This window comes from Vipera berus (assembly GCF_964194415.1).
Source record: "Vipera berus genome assembly, chromosome: 3".
Lineage (NCBI taxonomy): Eukaryota > Metazoa > Chordata > Lepidosauria > Squamata > Viperidae > Vipera > Vipera berus.
In genome coordinates, this window is record NC_138204.1 from 200,790,269 (window position 1) to 200,808,506 (window position 18,238).

The following is an 18,238-nucleotide window of genomic DNA, read 5'->3' on the forward strand; positions in this document are numbered from 1 at the left end:
ATTTAACGTTGTTCCCTAAGGAAGCAAACACAAGTCTATTTCATCTACAAATTTGATAAGGATTCTCTTTACCTCTTCATCCAAGTCATTAGTAAAAAATAGTAGAAGAACTAGGATTGAACTTTGTCGCACTTCAACACATAATGATATTTTTCTCAAAAGTAACAAAAAGCTATTGAGGAGCACTCTTTAATAATGATTTTCAGCAAACTATGTACAGTACCCATATAATTATGCCATCCAGTCTATACTTTCTATGGTTTACTGCCCTTTATATACTTGTTCCTATGCATTTTTTAATTTTCTCCAGCTAGATATATGGTAGGATAATCTGTAAAACACTTTCATGTTAGTTGTGACCCAATGGTCAAGTATGTCATAATTACTTTGAATTTGTCCTCTAGGGTATTAACCAATTCCCCAAGTTAGGAATCACCTGCAGATTTAATAAGTGTCCCTTCTATTCCATCCTCTAGGTCAGGGGCCTCTAACCCTTGGGTCATGACCCAGTACTGGGCCACAGCCTGTTCAGAACCAGGCCATGCAAGAGCAGGCAAACAGGTGAACAGGTGACCTCTACCTGGACAAATGGAGCTGCATGCGAGGGCACTTGTCTGCTGCTTGCGTAGAACCATTATCTCTTCCCCTCCCTCTACACCACCATTGAAGCCACTGGTCCACAAAGTTGGAAAGTTTGGGGACCACTGTTCTAGGCATTTAAAACATTGCTGAATGGCACTATGTCCATGGGGTCGTGATGGGTCGGACACGACTTCACAACTAACAACAACATCAGCAAGTGAAACCATAACTGTGCTAAAGCTTTTACTTTAAGTTTCCATTGCTTTGCAGACCTGAAAAGGTCATAAATGCATGGATTGGTCATAAAGTTATTTTTTCATCACCATTTTGATTGCTAAATGAGGATTAGCTGTACACAGTGGGTAAATGGCTATCTGACCAACTTCACCATTTTGAAAAGTAGATGACAGGCTTTAAGAAACCAAAATAGATTTTATAGAGTCTTTATCAATCCTGGGCTATGTCATCTGCTACATCAGTTATATTAGAAACAGCCACTTCCCTCTTGAGAGAAATTGGAGGCGAAGAATATGTTAAATAGTATTGTTTTCTCATATTCCCCTTAATTTCTTCCCCATCTTCACCCTGAGATAGGGAATAATCTCCCTATTTGAGTCACATCCTGAGCCCTTATTCTTATTACATTTTGTATTCCTTGCCAGTCTCATCTTATTCTGAGTATTAGCCTTCTTGCTCTGTGCCCATACAGGCTAAAAGCACCAGTTCATATTCTTCCTTAATAATAAGCTAAGTGTACTTCCATTTTCCTTTTCAGCTTCAATAATAATAATAATAATAATAATAATAATAATAATAATAATAATAATAATAATAATAATAATAATAATAATAAAATTAATTTCTATACCACCCTTCTCCCGAAGGACTCAGGGCGGTATACAGGGCAATAAATACAATAAAAATACAATGTACAAAAGTTAAAAAAGAATTAAATATTGTAGCCCAATTACAGTAAAAATTAATAAAATTAATATTAAAATACCCCAAACCCATCAGACCAGGCCGGCTTGTTCAAATAAATACATTTTTAGGTCACGGCGGAAGGAGCGAAGGTCAGGAGCCATCCGGAGCTCAACCGGTAAACGGTTCCAAAGGTCTGGCGCGCCCACAGAGAATGCCCTCCCCCTGGAGGCCGCCAGTCGACACTCTCTGACCGACGGCACCCTGAGGAGGCCCTCTCTGTGGGAGCGCACTGGACGAAGGGAAGTTGATGCCGGCAGCAGGTGCTCCCGTAAGTAATCCAGACCCATGCCACTTAGGGCTTTATAGGTCATCACCAGCACCTTGAATCTCACCCGGAGGGCAACCGGAAGCCAATGCAGCTCGCGGAGTAGAGGTGTTACATGGGAGTATCGCGCGGCCGCATTCTGCACCAGCTAAAGCCTCTGAGTAGTCCTCAAGGGCAGCCCCATGTAGAGAGCATTGCAGTAGTCCAAACGGGAGGTCACGAGCGCATGAGTGACTGTGCGCAAGGCATCCCGGTCCAGATAGGGCCGCAACTGGCGCACCAGGCGAACCTGGGCAAAGGCCTCCCTAGTCACAGCTCCTATATGATCTTCCAAGGAGAGTTGCGAATCTAGGAGGACACCCAAGTTGCGAGCCCTATCTACGAGGGGTAATAACTCACCCCCCATAATTAGAGGTGGAATAATCTGAATTTCCCGAGATGCCGGCACGTACAACCACTCAGTCTTGTCGGGGTTGAGCCGAAGCCTGTTCCTCCCCATCCAGACCTAATCTAACCCCTTTTATATTTTTCCTTTTCATGCCTTCTGCTTCCAGTATCTCATTTCTCAGGATTTTTTTCACCCTCTGTGACTTCATTACAGGTAGTCCTCGAAGTTACAACAGCACAGAAAAAAGTGACATGTCCATTTTCCTACTTACGCCCATTGTAACATTTTCATGGTCACGAGATCAAAATTCAGACGCTTGGCGACTGACTCATATTTATGATGGTTGCAGCATCCCAGGGTCATGGAATCACTTTTTGTGACTTTCTGACAAGCAAGATCAGTGGGGAAGCTAGATGCACTTAACAAACATGTTACTAACTTAACAACTGCAGTGATTCACTTAACAACTATGGCAAGCAAGGTTGTAAAATGGGGCAAAACTCACTGAAGAACTGTCTCACTTAGAAACAGAAATTTTGGGCTCCATTCTGGTTGTTAAGTCAAGGACTACCTGTATTACTTAAAATTTCTAGCCATGATAGTGGCCCACCTTTCGCTTGAGTTGATTAATACCTGCCTTCCTAAAATCCCAAGGATAGAACTGGTTACTTCCACCTTTGCTCCCCTCCCTAAATGTTCCTCGTTTCCAAATAAAGCAAAAAGGATCGAAATGAGGTCAAGGTGTAGTGCTATCGGGCAAGGAAAACCAGACACTAATCCAATCAAGGTATGAGATATTTTAGCATCTTTCAGAGTAGATGTGAAGGCTGAAACTGCCAAGGCTGTTTCTTCTGGTATCACAAATATTTATGGTTACAGCTTTTTCATTTCTTTTTTATTGGATTTCTAGATAGAGCACATGTGCATTACCTCTTGTTTTATCCATGAAACAACTCACAATTCTGAGTTATTTTGGGCTGAGAGATACTGAAAGGCCTAAAGTGGTCAGCCCGTCAGGTTCATAGACATGTACACAGACATGTACATAGACATAGACATGGACTCAGCCCTGCTTAATTCCAGTCCAACTGTCTGGCATGAAAGACCAAGTCCACACGTGAAGGTTCAAGAAAACCGATTTACTGCTAAAAGTCTATGCATAGGAATTTTCTCAACTAATTGTTGGCACCCTGCTTAGAGTTAGATAAGGGTCAACGGCACTCAAGGAGGGGGTTGACCTTAGTTCCCTTGTGGCTATGTAGGGATTCTAGGCTGATCCCTCTTTTCACATCACCCCAGGTTCTACCATCCCTTTACTACAACAACTTCCTAGCCCCTATGCTGCCCTGGGTCTCCCATTGCTCTTGATATTTATTTATTAAATTTATATGCTACCCATCTCACTATTGAAGCAACTCTGGGCAGCTTACAACTCAGTAAAAACAAGAATAGCCTAAGGCAAATAATTCAAGTGTCCTCCACATCCAAGATCAAGACAGAAGCCAGAAATCTGATTCTGGTAAGATAAGAGATAGAAGATTTCCATCCAGGACCTGATATATTTTAACAAGATGGGTTGCTATATCTTGTAGCAGCTGATTTTCATTATTAGGACTTTGATATCTTTACAAGATTCCTCCCTTACTCTTCCGCCATTAGCTGTGGAATACTGGCTGACAGCTGTAGAGAGAGATTTATTATCTTGCTTTGGGCAAATCTTTGAAAGCAGGCTGTGTAGTCCCCAGAGCTAAAAGTTCTGGTTTGATACCCCCACCTTCCTCTTTCAAGGACTAAGGGCACTTGCTTTGTGAGAAGACAGAGAATTACCTGAAAGAAGGCATCTCCTTATTTTCCAAACAGCCATGACACACAGATCAAATGTATTTTCAATTTTGAATGTAAACAATCATTTGGCAAGAATGCAAGACACTCAGTATCCAAGACCTTCAAGCATTCCAGCTGAATTTAGAGAATAGAGAATAGAACAGAGCTGGAAGGGACCTTGGAGGTCCTCTAGTCCAGCCCTTTGCTCAAGCAGAGAACCTATACCTTCTCAGACAAGTGACTGTCTAGTCTCTTCTTAAAAATCTCCAGTGATGGAGCGCCTACGATCTCTGGAGGCAAGCTGTTCCACTGGTTAACTGTCCTCACTGTCAGGAAGTTTCTCCTTAATTCCAAGTTGCTTCTCTCTTTGATCAGTTTCCAACCATAGCTTCTCATCCTTCCCTCTGGTGCTTTGGTGAATAACGACCCTCTCTTCTTTGTGGCAGCCCCTCAAATACTAGAATACTGCTATTATGTCTCCCTATTTCTTCTTTTCTTTAGACTAGCCAAACCCAAGTCCCACAGCTGTTCTTCATATGTTTTAGTCCCCAGGCCTTTGATCATCTTAGTTGCTCTTCTCTGAATTTTTTCCAAACTCTCAACATCTTTTTTTGTGATATGGTGACCAAAATTGGCTGCGGTATTCCGGGTGTGGTCTTACTAGGGTTTTATAAAGTGGTACTAATACTTTGCGTGATCTTGATTCTATTCCTGTTTATTCAACCAAGGATTGTATTAGCTTTTTTTGGTTGCTGCTGCACGCTGCTGGCTTGTAGTCAAGTGATCGTCTGCTAGGACTCCAAAATCCTTCTCACAGTTACTGTTTTTGAGCCAAGTCTCACCCAGCCTGTACTTGTACCTTTTATTTTTCCTGACTAACTGTAAAACTTTGCTTTTCTCCACACTGAAGCTCATTTTGTTGGATAGGGCCCATGGTTCAAGTTTGTCAAGATCTTTTTGGATCCTGAGTTTGTCTTCTGGGGTGTTGGCTACTCCTGTCAGTTTGGTGTCATTTAAAAATACTGTATTTTATCTCTCCTGCAGAAGTAACAACAGGACACAAGCTTTTACTCGCAAGCTTGCTTTCAAGATCAGGACTTTGGTTTTCTAAAGCAAGACAGTAAAAAAAAAGTTTTGCAGCTATGTTTTTAAATCCTTGGGATATTTATAAATGCTTTTTAATGTTATAATAATATGAGATCTTTACCCAGGAAATGTGCCACAGGTAAAAAGTAGTGTTCCCTATTTCTAGATAGGCACATTGAGAACTGCTCAAGAATTACCTAGAAATTAAGCCTTTTGCAGGGTTTTATGAGTGATAAATTATTCTAGACGGCAAGGATTTAATATTGTATCTCAAATTTGGCATGCCCTCATGGTTTTCAACATTTATAATTCAATAGGAAAGGCTTTGTATCTGTCATGAATTAATCTTGTGCTAAAATCTATCTTCCATTTTTTCTGGAAATTATTATCCTTTTAAGAGAAATTTCTTTAAAAAAAGAAAAAGAAAAAAGAAAAAAACCTCTCCTTCTCCGGGTCGTCTTGAACCTCTTCAGTTCAATTAGACTACAAACTCCATCATCCCCAGGATGGTGTTTGAGGATGTCCTATGCACACAAACCAGGGATATAAATAGAAATAATAAATAAAGAGCATGCGTGGAAGGCTTTTAGTCGGGGCAGAATGAATTAGACAGCTATTTGAAGGCACTAAAGGTACCAAAAATATACCTCTTACAAAAATATGGAGCATAAACAATGCATTATCCTTTTAAAAAGGATGGATGGGAACTAAATAATTGATTCCCAGGATACACATACAAGATTATATTGTCTACGTCATGTTAGTGACAAACTCCTTGAAGTTGGTCATTCCAGCCGGAGACTTCATCTGACTCATTCGAGTTAAGCAAAACATCATCAATAGCAAAACACAAGCATTGCTGTGATACCAACTGCCCATGAGGTAGCTATTGGCACCTGATGCTCCTGTTGCTTTGCTTGTTAGCGTTGTTTATTCTTAGCTGCAGAAGTGGATCCTAGCTCAGATTGCTAATTATATGCTGTATTTCTTCAAGCACCTCTGCCTCTGACAATGAAAAATGTGCAAGCTTCAGCAGGGCCCAGTTTCCCAGCTACATCAGACAGGTTGAGCAGATCACTGTTAAGCTTTTATTCATGTTACATTTATATATGCCTGTCTTCTCTCTCTCTCTCTCTCTCTCTCTCTCTCTCTCTCTCTCTCTCTCTCTTTCCATCTCTCCATCTCATCTGTCTTATCTATCTGTCTTATCTATCTATCTATTTATCTATCTATCTTGTATCTTCCATTTTCTACAATCTATTTATCTCTCTATCTATATAACATCTATGTATCTCTCAATCATTATCAATCTATCGATCTATTTTTCCATCTATCTACCAGTCTCTCAGTCTCTCTCTCTTATCATTCCACCAAAACTATTAAGAGGTACTGGGGAACAAAGACAGTCTCTGGAGCTCTGTCTGTTCATTGAATCTCCAGCCATTGGTCTCATATATATATACTTCCAAGTATTTCAATCTGGACTTACATTAGTTCGTACTCTTTCATAAGTTTTTTTTTTAATTAATTCCCTCAATATACAAAAAGGAGGAGCGGAGAAAAAATGAGAATGAGAAACCTAAAAGTAATATGTATCACATGCATTCAAGCAGTTTTAAAGAAAATAATTTCATAGTACTTACTGCAAAACACAGTGAATATAGTAGACATAATTCCTGGGTTTAAACATAGAACATAGAATAACAGAATTGGAAAGGACCTTGGAGGTCTTCTAGTCCAACACCCTGGAACCTCTACCATTCCAGACAAATGGTTGTCCAATCTCTTTTTGAAAGCCTTCAGTGTTGAAGCATCCACAACTTCTGAAAGCAAGCGATTTCATTGGTTATGTTGAAAGAAAAATCAGGTCCTGTCCAAGCCGGAAATAAGAAAACGGAGACTGCTTTAGGAAAGAAGGTCCAGTTTGTTGAGTTGCAGAACCATAACTCCATGTGGTTCTAGGGCAGCTGACCAAGTGGGATTGGGATAGGTGGGTTTTTATATATTCTTTTGGGTTTTGTTTTTAGAATGCTCCAGGGAGTTGTGCATTGAGGTGGGCTTTTGTGTTCTAAGAGTGTTGGGCAACTTCTATTGTGGTTGATGGGTAAGTCCTGTATTGGATTTCTTGGGGTGAGGGGTTGCTGGATCTAATCTTATCACTCTGCTATTGTCAGCTGTCAAATCTTGCTGCAAGGGATTTGAAAATATTTTGTCTTGAATGGATTTCTGCCCCCGTAGTGTTTGCTCATGAATGGGGCCTCAATCTTTCTGAATAAATTACTGTATCTGCATTTCTAAAAGGTGATTTCCTGAGTTTCTACTTGGGGCAGGAGACTGGGGCCTGGTTTCTGTCTAAGATTTTTCTATTACCATTATTACTTGGGGGAAATATAATATTCTGCCTTTTTTTTAAATATCCCAAATATTTCCTTCTCTAGAATGGTGGGTGGGTGCGGACTTCCAACAATTATATTGTATTGTGCTTCACAGAATGAAAGGCAATATATTCCTTGTCTAAACCAACTGAAAGAATGTACCTTCCTCAAATATTTTTCATCCCATCCTGAGTATATCTTAAAACTGTGTTATCTCTACAACTAAATGGACTCCAACTTATCTCCTATCTGGAACCTTTGATGCATCCCATTCAGTATACGACCATCGGTTAAAGCAATATTTCTCAACTTCAGGTGCTTTAAGATGGGTGGACTTCAATTCCCAGAAGTTCCTAGCCAGCCTGTTTGGGGAATTCTGGGAGTTGAAATCCACCCATCTTAAAGCAGCCGGAGTTGAGAAGCACTGAATTAAAGGCAACCAGCATTAAACCTGCTTTGAAAACCTCCCGTTTTTCAGCTTCTAATCCAGCCTCTTAAAACCCTGCATTTTACGTAGAAGCTAAAGAACAAAAAACAAAAAGGTATTTTATTTTCCTTTGATTTTGCGCTCTTCTTGGCCATGGAGGGAGAACCGGCCACACAGGAGAAGTGGGGGGGGGGGGGAAACGAAAGGGAAACCGTTTACATTTTATTGGCTGGAGACAATGGGGTATGTAGTCCTCCCGATCAAAACACAATTGAAACACCCAGGAAAGTAACGGGGGAGAGCCGTGCGGGCCATTTTCTCCCGAGGAGGGCGGAGGTCCGAGAAGGAGTGACTGTACGGCGGGGGAGGGGGGAGGGGAGGGAAATGGCTGCGCCCTGCCGATTCACAGAAGGCATCCATCGCGCCGAGTCCGTACCGCGTGACGTCATCACGTCCCGCCGTTCGACGTCCAACGCCGGTTTGCGCGCTGGGAGGAAGTCGACGCCGACGGGGAGAGTCGACGGCCCTGGATGGGACGTAAAAGGCCGGTGTTAGCGTGACAACGACCGCTAGGTACTCTCGTGGCTATCGCCTTCTTTCCCTCCCGGCCCCCTCCAAAGATAGTTGGACTACATCCTTTACCAACCCCAGTTCAGTGGCTGGGCATGATGGGCCCCGTAGTCCAGTGTCCCTGCAAGTTGTCGGATGAAGGAAGGCTGAGATTATAAATCAGGCGTCTTCAAACTTGGCCCTTTTATGACTGGTGGACTTCAACTCCCAGAATTCCTCAGCCAGCATGGCTGGCTGAGGAATTCTGGGAGTTGAAGTCCACCAGTCATAAAAGGGCCAAGTTTGAAGACCCCTGTTATAAATGATGTAAATGTTTTATAAAGACCCGTTTTTGTGCCTGAGGTTTGGCAGGCTGCCCCCAAAAGATGGCTGATTTTATTTCTGGGAGTTTGTGTGTGTGTGTGTGTGTGTGTGTGTGTGTGTATGTGTATGTATGTGTGTGTTTTTAAAGGAAACTGCTAGACTTGATGAGCAGAGATGTTTCAGGGTTCTGTCCCTTTGGAGCTGAGAACAAATTAAGGGCCCTGTCTTTTAAGTATTTGGTCCTGGGAATGCCGCCTGAAATTGTGGGTGCTCCAGCCTGGAGAGCCATTTCTCCAGAATGGAAGATTCCTGCCCTGAATAAGGCGGGTGGGGGGGTGGACTAGAAGCCCTTCAAGGTCCCTTTCAGCCCTGGATGTATAGGGATAGAAAGGAAGCAGACTCAAGAATAGGTTTCAAACATAGCAGATGCTTTAGGACAGTGATGGCGAACCTTTTAGAGACCGAGTGCCCAAACTGCAACCCAAAACCCACTTATGTATCGTCGGGCGCCGGGTGGGTGTGGCCCATTGGGTGGCTGTGGCTCTGGTGGTAACGGCAGACTGGGTGGGACTAAAAAGTTCAATCAATTCCAACTTTGCGAGATCTTTTTTTTTCCCACGAGAAGTTGAAAGTGATTTTGAACTTTTTTTTTTGCACACGGCGGCGGAGGCCTAAAGTGAAAAGATTTTATAAAACCCAGCTAAAGGCCTAGGACTGGGACGATGGCGCACGTGCCCACAGAGAGGGCTCTGCGTGCCACCTGTGGAACGTGTGCCATAGGTTCGCCACCACGGCTTTAGTAAATAAGACATTCTGGAAAGTCAGCTCCCGAAATCTTCAAAACGAAAAGGTGTTGGTTCTTCTGAATTGGTTTTGGGTCTTCAAGCAGCCTAGTCCAGCAGTTGGTTTATATAAGAAAGGGCAAAGATTGCTGTTCCAAGATAGGATAGGATATGCAAAAGGGACCTATGCAAAAGTGGCCTAGAGAAAAAGAAAGAGCTTTCTAAATCAGAAACAAAAGCAATGTATAAAGTGTGCAACTGTAAAGAAGGCTCATCTGAATGTTTAAGCAGAAACTAGATCCCTCTCTAGCAAGGAGTCTTTAATTTGGACTTGTGCACTGAGCAGTGATGTGCCCTAAATGAATTCTTCTGCCTCTTCTGTGAAATGTAAGGTTTTGAGCATGACATCAATTTGTAGACAGAGGGCCCAAATTTAATTTAACTTCAGTATGTCAATAGCAAAGTATTAATATATTAAAGATGCATGTTGGGTAATTGTGAGTGGGGAAGAAGGTGCTATAGCTGAACATATGCTAATTGTTTCCAACAGATTTGTATACTCTGACTCCATTTTCCTATTTATAGTTTAATTTATAGTTTGATTCTCTTGCACTTCAGGATGTCTACACCGCCTTTAGCAGGGCCAGGATTGCCTTCTGGTCCATTTTCTGGGCCTCAGGGTCAGGCTGCACGAGAAGTGAACACAGCTTCGTTGTGTCGCATTGGTCAAGAGACTGTGCAGGACATTGTATTCCGCACTATGGAAATCTTCCAGCTGTTAAGAAATATGCAAGTAAGGAATCACCTGTCTCATCTCTTGTAGAAAACCTGAACTTAATTTTTAAAAAGGGCACAGTGAGAAACAGTTAAGCTAAAGACATCTTTGGAATTCAGAAAAGGAAGTCTTTGCCTCCTATATATTTTCATTAAAAAAACCTGCTTTAACGATTTATCTGCCTTTCTCCCTAGATAATTTACTTCTAAAATTGGAGAATATTAGCTTCACTGAGAATATGGTAAAGGAGGCAGATAATTCTTTTCTAATTAATCTGCCTCTTGGAGAGTATTCATTTTGAGTTCAAGATTTTTTTTTAAACAATGTGCTGCTATAAAGAAAACAGACCAATTGCATGTTTTTCCCCTTAATGTAAAATATAACCTTCTTGCTTCTGCTTATTTGCATGTACCTTGATGGCAGCTGGTAAATGTCATTCTTTATTATTCCATAGTTGATGGATTTGTAGGATTTTCCCATATTCACTTTTATTTCTTCTAGGAAATTCCTCCCCAGTTTTTTATATTTAAATTTTAAAATAATTCCCCTAACTTTTATTGTTTTATTTTGATTGCTTAGGTTTATTTTTTTAAATATAGTTCATATTTCCACTGAATCTGTAGAAAATGTCTATGTATTCAGCCAGTATTCTTCTGTTAGCAACCTACAGTTTTTACATGGACTTTTAAAAACATAGTTTACAGTTCTTTTCATCCTAAAAAATATAATTTTCCAGTTGCAGAATAATATGCTTTATTCAAAATTTGAAGAAAAAAATTATCAAAGAAAATTGTTTTGGCATGCCACATTTAGCATGTTTATATATGTTCTGCTGATCTCAATCAACCTCTCTTAATGCAGAAATTATGAAGCTGAAGGCTGTGGACCCCTTCCACTTTTCAGGACTTTGTGAGCAAACCTAAGGGGAATCACAAATTTGGGGGTGCTTTTGCATACAAAGTAGCATTGATGTCACAACTTGCTCACAATATGCTAACAAGAAGATCAGAATTTTCTTTAATTCTTGTTATAAGGCAGAAATATTGATCCAGAATGAATATGAAAATTGGCAGTGATCATGTTAAGAATAGAATCCCAGACTTTAGGAAGGATGCAAAATTATACAATCACACATGTCCCATTAAAATGTGCTTTTAAATGTGATTGTTTTATTATTACACTCAGTAACAAAACTGTCCTGCTGTGATATTACATAACTACCTTTGGCATTACAGCAAGCGGTCGCGATCGACTCCCAAGGATCAATGGGACTACCCATAATTGCTATTATTTATTTGTTTGTTTATTCAGTTTCTATAGCCGCCCATCTCAGTCAAGTGAGAGTACATAATTCTTAATTCTATTAACTAAAGTAGTATTAATTAAATTATTTTCATAAAATAACTGGGTGTTAAGGAACACTGAAGGCATCAGTGAGCTGATGAGCTTGAGGACCCCTGTATTAGAGGCTTCTGGGTCCCATTTGTAGGAAACAGGAGTGGGAGCATGCTAATAATTGAAATCCTTCTTGCAGACTTACTATCAGCTTCATTTATTTATTCAAAATTGTTGTCCTGCCCATCTTCCCTACATGGTGACTTTTCAGACCATTTTGGACACAGAGGGCTGGGTTAAGTAGGCTGATCCAGTAGTCTTCTACTTATGTTCTTATCCAAATATTCTGGAGCAGTTTCATGAGATGGCAGATTTCAGCTAGGGATGAATGAACACTGGCAAACAATAATTCTTCGCCTTCAGTTAGAAGAGATGTCTACTTCTAATCTGCCTTTGGCGAATCAGACTTCTCTGATCTCATAATATTTGCAAACATGTTTTTAAAATGAGGGGAAAATGCTCTTAGTAGGCTCTTCTCAGAGGTAGCTCTGACTATGAAATTCTTTTCCAGAAGAAGCTCATCAGTATTCAAAAACATATTTTGTAGGCATGGCGGATAATTTTATGATGGTGTTTTAATCTTTGATTATTATTTTCTATTTTGTTATATGCTTCAGTAAGTATAGACATTGGATAACATTCTAAATAAATTGAATGAAGCTCAGATAGCATTGGAAACTAAACAAGTTTTTCTCCAAAACTGTTCATGCTTGTTGAAAAAAATGAGTGAGGTTTTCTTTTGCCATTGTATAATCTCAAGGGTGGCTGAAATTTGATTTCTTGCTGTTAAATATTTGAATATTCCAGCTTCCAAATGGTGTCACCTATCATACGGGCACATATCAAGACAGATTAGGAAAGCTGCAAGAACATCTGCGCCAACTCTCAATACTGTTTCGGAAACTGAGATTAGTGTACGATAAGTGCAACGAAAATTGTGCAGGACTTGAACCTATTCCAATAGAGGTAAGTAAAATGGGCAGGGGAGACAGGCACAAATATCTAGACCTGAAGAAGAGGGAAAGTGATTTGTTTCCAGATCTCATTTATTCTAAAATCCCAAAATTCTTATGTGAAACCTGGATTAAAATGGATACAGCCAAATGCTAGTAATAACTACTGTAAAATCTTTACTTAATGGATCATTGGGGAAAGGGGGGGTGTCATTAAATACAAATGTCTGTAAAGTTCAAGCTTATCTTGTTTACATCCATTTATATTGTTTGCATAATTACCTAACTGATGCAAATGGCACCATTAGCACTAAAACTTCAATTTAGTAGACAAATCCTCAGTTTAATAGACGTTTGTCTGTTAAATTGGAGGAAGCCCAAATGAAATCTTTGTCCACTATATCTGAAGTCCACTCAACTGAGGTCCATTAAACCAAGAGTTTAGAACAATTCTTTCTGCAGAAATACTCTTCTGCTTTACCTCATGGTTTCTCAATTGCACAGCAAAGAGCGGGAAAATTATTATATTGCTCTTACTGTAAAACTACTGAGAGCTAATGTACTGCAGATCACCGAAGGATTTGCCAGTAGATCCAGATCAGCTTACGTATGGTATCCATCTTTTCCAGATGGTGAAACTTAATGTATTTTCCTGCTCATGCCTTTTGAATATGGTTGAAAAAATTATAGCGAGTTGCAAGTCGGTAAAAGGCAAAGTATATTTTTTATTGCTTTGAGACATCTTAAGCTTTCTGAAATGTCCAAGAACAGGTCATATAACATAAATGCTGTTAGAAAAAGGAACATTCCTGTAATTCATATTTACCATAATTGACTTACTATGACATAAATTACTATAACTCCAGATTCCACCAGACGTTCTCCATAAGTCTTAACATAGGATTTCCTCCCCCCCCCATTTATAGCAGCTCATTCCTTACGTGGAAGAGGATGGCTTTAAACATGATGATCGGGGAGCCACCAGCCAGCTACTCTTTGCTAGTGAAGAAAGACGGGAAATCATGGAAGTTATCAAGGTAGACAGTATTTTATTTCTGAGCACCTTTTTGTGGGATTGTAAGCCAAATATATATTTTTGACTCATTGAAAACAAAGATTAGTAAATAGAGCCCAGGACACAAATGTTGGGTTGTATATGAAACTTCATGGTGTATAGTCATGAAAAAGAAATAGAATAGAATATTCTTTATCGGCCAAGTGTGATTGGAATTTGTCTCTCCGCTGCATAAGCTCTCAATATACATACAAGCAACAAAGTGATAAATCATAAGTTACGGTCATAAATCATAGGAAACAACCAACAAAATAATAGTCATAAGATAATAATAGGAGTAGGCAATAGGAACGATAAAAAGGATAGTAATACAGCCCTACTACATGCTTAGATATCCTTAGGTATAACTCTGTGGAAATTAGGTGTTTAGCTGTGTGATAGCATGGGGGAGGGGGGGAACTGTCTGTGTCTAGTTGTTTTGGCATGCAATTCCCTGCAGCAGCATCCTGAGAGAAGAAGTTGAAATAATTTAGGTCAAGGATGTGCAGGGCCTGTAAATATATTAATTCATCCATCCATCCATTCATCTACTACCTTAAAGAACATTTTTGAACAACTATCATTGAAGGCGTTTATGCTGAGACTGTATAGCAAACATTTCAGAACATTCTAGGATTTTTAATTTTTCATTAAATTGTTTTAATTTGTAAAGTAGCCAGGTTGACTTATTAAACATTTTAACAAACAAAATAATGTATAAATAAATTAAAAATTCGATAATGTTCTGAAATGTTTGCTACATAATCTCAGCCAGTTTGGTCTGATGGTTAAGGCACCAGCCTAGAAAGCAGGAGATTTTGAGTTCAAGTCTCAAGTTAGCCGTGAAATCCAGCTGGATGAATTTGGACCAGTCACTGTCTCTCAGCCCAACCCACCTCACAGAATTGTTAGTTGTGGGGAAAATAGAAGGAAGAAGTATGTTGGATATATTGGCTGCCTCGAGTCATTTCTAAAAATAATAAAGGCGGGATACAAATAAATAACATTTTTTTTCTCCTTTAGTTGTGTATTAATTTTGCAGGAGATTACATTATACTATTTTAACTGTTTAAAGATTACATTAGAAAAATATGTTCCTTCTAGGGCAGACATGTCAAACTTGTGACGTCATGTGACGTCGCACAACGTATCAGGACGGTTTTGCCATTGGCGGTAATGGGGTGGGCGTGGTTTCCGGATGACACGTCCAGCCCGCGGGCCAGCAGTTTGACACCCATGTTCTAGGGCCATATATGGCAATTCTGTATTTTTACATTTTGAGATGTTATTCTGGATGTACTTACCAGCCCATGAACTAGGATTTGTTCTGATGTTTATTAAATGCTAATTCTTGTAGGACACTCATTTTATGTTTTGAAAATGAATTATGTGTCTGGGGAAACCAATCAAACCTTAGAAAAGTACTTAAGTCCCAAATGCTCTTCTTGTAATTCTCTTTAGTTCTGTGCCCTTCGTTGTACATGCTCACTCTTGGTAGCCATTTCATTCATTAGCTATGGTCTGGATTTATATTAATTAAAAATATTAAAATTGCACTCTTTTTTTCAGTTTAAGTTTCAATTTCAGTTTAATTTGCTGGTAGATTCCTGGCTTATAATGGTTTGAGGAATTTTGTTAGGTGCTTTATTCATAAATTTACTGTATGATAACTATTCAGTCATTTGCTTGGTGTTTCCATTTGTATAAGGATGGGGCTGGTTATTCATTCACGGGACACTAATTGAAAAAAAGAATAGATTCTTCTAAAAAGTCAGTACCTACTTTCTTTCTTCAACTGGACTCTTCTAGCAAGTGTCCTGCATTGTTCTCCCTTGAACTCCTATTGCCCATTGATGGTTACTTTTTATTAGAATAAACTGTATGCATTTCTTGGTATGTTTGCTTGAAGACATTTCATCACCTAACTAGGCAACATCATCACTGTGAGTGTACGGTTTTGCTGCCTACTTATATGCAGTAGCTTACAAGAATTTCTATTTTGAACTTCAAGTATCCATATTTGTTAACTATATATAACCTGCTTATTTGAAGAAAGACTCATTTTGGACAGAAAGTCTACAGCTTCCTCCAAAATTAACATTTGATCCTGAGGTTTGACCATCCGTAAGTACATCTCTAGTCTTGACATTTAAAGAAGGTCATGGATGTGCTCAGTCATTTAGCAATGTAGATCGATTTAGAGCATTCTGTCTTTCTTTTCCAGACAGAACACCACTAATGGTTTGCCTCAAAGGATTGTCAGTTTTACTTTTTAGAGAGAAATTGCATGGCATTTTTTTAACAGCCGATGTGATCAAATATACGTAGGTAAATATTTGTCTATGAAGAGCAGGTGCCTGTTAGCTTTGCATGGATTGGTTTTGCTGTAAAGGATGCCATAGAGAAGAGATGGGTAGAAAGATAGGGATAGAGAGATGTTTTCCATTTGGTATTTAAAAGATGAAAAAAAGCTTTGTGTGTTACTTTAAAATAATAAGCCACACTGGATTGTATTCAACCGGTGCCCTTGAATACAATTCTTTATCCCCTGAAGGAAAAGCTTTTATCTATTTATTTGTTATCACCCTGTCACCTCTCCAACTTACTGAGTTTTCCCAGTGTTTGAATAATTGGATGTTGTTGCACGGAGAATAGAAGGATAACCATTTAGGCACATCCCAATTTTTATTTCCATCACTTTGCTACCGTCGGAAGCTGCCATAAGAACAAAAAGCCTTTGCCAGCAGAAGGATGTCAGCTGTTTATTATCTAGTATATATTCAGTGTAACCTAGTAAAGGTATAGGTTCCCCTGCACATGCGTGCTAGTCGTTTCCAACTCTAGGGGCCGGTTCTCATCTCCGTTTCGAAGCCGAAGAGCCAGCGCTTGTCCGAGGACGTCTCCCTGGTCATGTGGCCGGCATGACTAGACGCCAAAGGCGCACGGAATGCTGTTACCTTCCCACCGAAGTGGTCCCTATTTTTAGGTGCTTTCGAACTGCTAGGTTGGCAGAAGCTGGGACGAGTAACAGTCACTTACTCTGTTACGCAGCACTCGGGATTCAACCCGCCAAACTGCCGACCTTCTGATCGACAAGCTCAGCATCCTAACCCACTGAGCCACCGCGTCCCTTCAGTTTAACCTACATAGGCCTAAAATTAATTGTTGCAATGGGCAGAGTTTTTCTTGGTTTAACTCTCGCAGAAGAAAGTTTGTAGATAGAAGCATACACAAATGTTAGGCTTATAGGGAACAATCTTTTTGGCAGGTTTGTCCAGTGGCATCCTGAACCTATAATAGAAGTAAGAAGAGCTTCAAAGAGCAAGGACAATATAAGGTCAGACAGAATAAAATAGGAGCCCTGTTCTCCCTCTTCTTCTTGTCCATCTCTGGATAAGGCTTTGATTTCAGAGACCTTTGGAGTTAGATGCACAGTTGCTGAATGGTCAGGATAAAGTAAACATCATAGGAATTAAAAACTCCATTAACTATTTTCAGCAAAGTGATATGCACGGAGGGGGATTGTGTGAGTCTTTGTCATAATTTCTTCATGGCAGGAGAGAGGGGGAAACATGTTCTTTATGCTAAAGATGGAATCAAATTTTCAGCTTTGGTGTTAAAATCTACAGTTGCAAATTAACTTCCAAGTTAATGCAGCTATCAAATTAGCATTTATGATTAAGGTACCTGAAGTGTGATGTCTTTTAGCTATTTGTCTGTGAAAGATAAATGCACAAATAAGATGATGTAAGATCTTACAATACAAAAATTATTGAATGAAAAGTAGGAAATGAGGATCCAGAGGACTTGGGCTGCAATCCATTAGGGCAAAGCAGTGTTTTTCAATCTTGGCAACTTTAAGATGTGTAGGATTCAGTTCCCAGAACGCCCAGACAGCATCCTAAAGTGGCCAAGTTTAAAAGATACTGGGATAGAGCAAAGATAGGGATTCTTTTATGTGATTCTGTCAGCCATAATCCAGTATGGTTAACATAGGTAAAGTAAAGGTGAAGGTTCCCCCGCACATGCGTGCTAGTCCATTTCCAACTCTAGGGGTGCTCATCTCTGTTTCAAAGCTGAAGAGCCAGCGCTTGTCCAAAGACGTCTCCGTGGTCATGTGGCCGGCATGACTAGACGCCAAAGGCGCACGGAACGCTGTTACCTTCCCACCGTAGTGGTCCCTATTTTTCTACTTGCGTTTTTACGTGCTTTCGAACTGTTAGGTTGGCAGAAGCTGGGATGAGTAACAGGCGCTCACTCTGCTACGCGGCACTCGGGATTCAACCCGCCAAACTGCCGACCATCTGATCGACAAGCTCAGCGTCCTAACCCACTGAGCCACCGCGTCCCTTATGGTTAACATGGAATAGCACAAAACATTCATTTACTTGCAGAGAAAAAGGAACAGATTAACTGTGTCATTTATCTCCAATGCCTTAAATATTATCATTCAATGCTCTGGGTAAGCATACATA

At 40.0% G+C, this 18,238-nt stretch overlaps 1 protein-coding gene across 1 annotated transcript in view; it reads left to right on the top strand.

Annotated features, from left to right (window-relative positions):
- Positions 1-8,414: 8,414 nt before the first annotated feature.
- The window catches only part of MED30 (mediator complex subunit 30), a 36,216-nt gene continuing 26,392 nt past the window's right edge, over positions 8,415-18,238 (top strand). Inside the window, exons 1-4 of the mRNA XM_081323712.1 lie at positions 8,415-8,504; positions 10,205-10,379; positions 12,564-12,722; positions 13,636-13,746. Coding sequence (XP_081179838.1) covers positions 10,206-10,379; positions 12,564-12,722; positions 13,636-13,746 — 444 coding nt within the window. The 5' untranslated portion in view covers positions 8,415-8,504; position 10,205. The remainder of the gene's footprint in view (positions 8,505-10,204; positions 10,380-12,563; positions 12,723-13,635; positions 13,747-18,238) is intronic.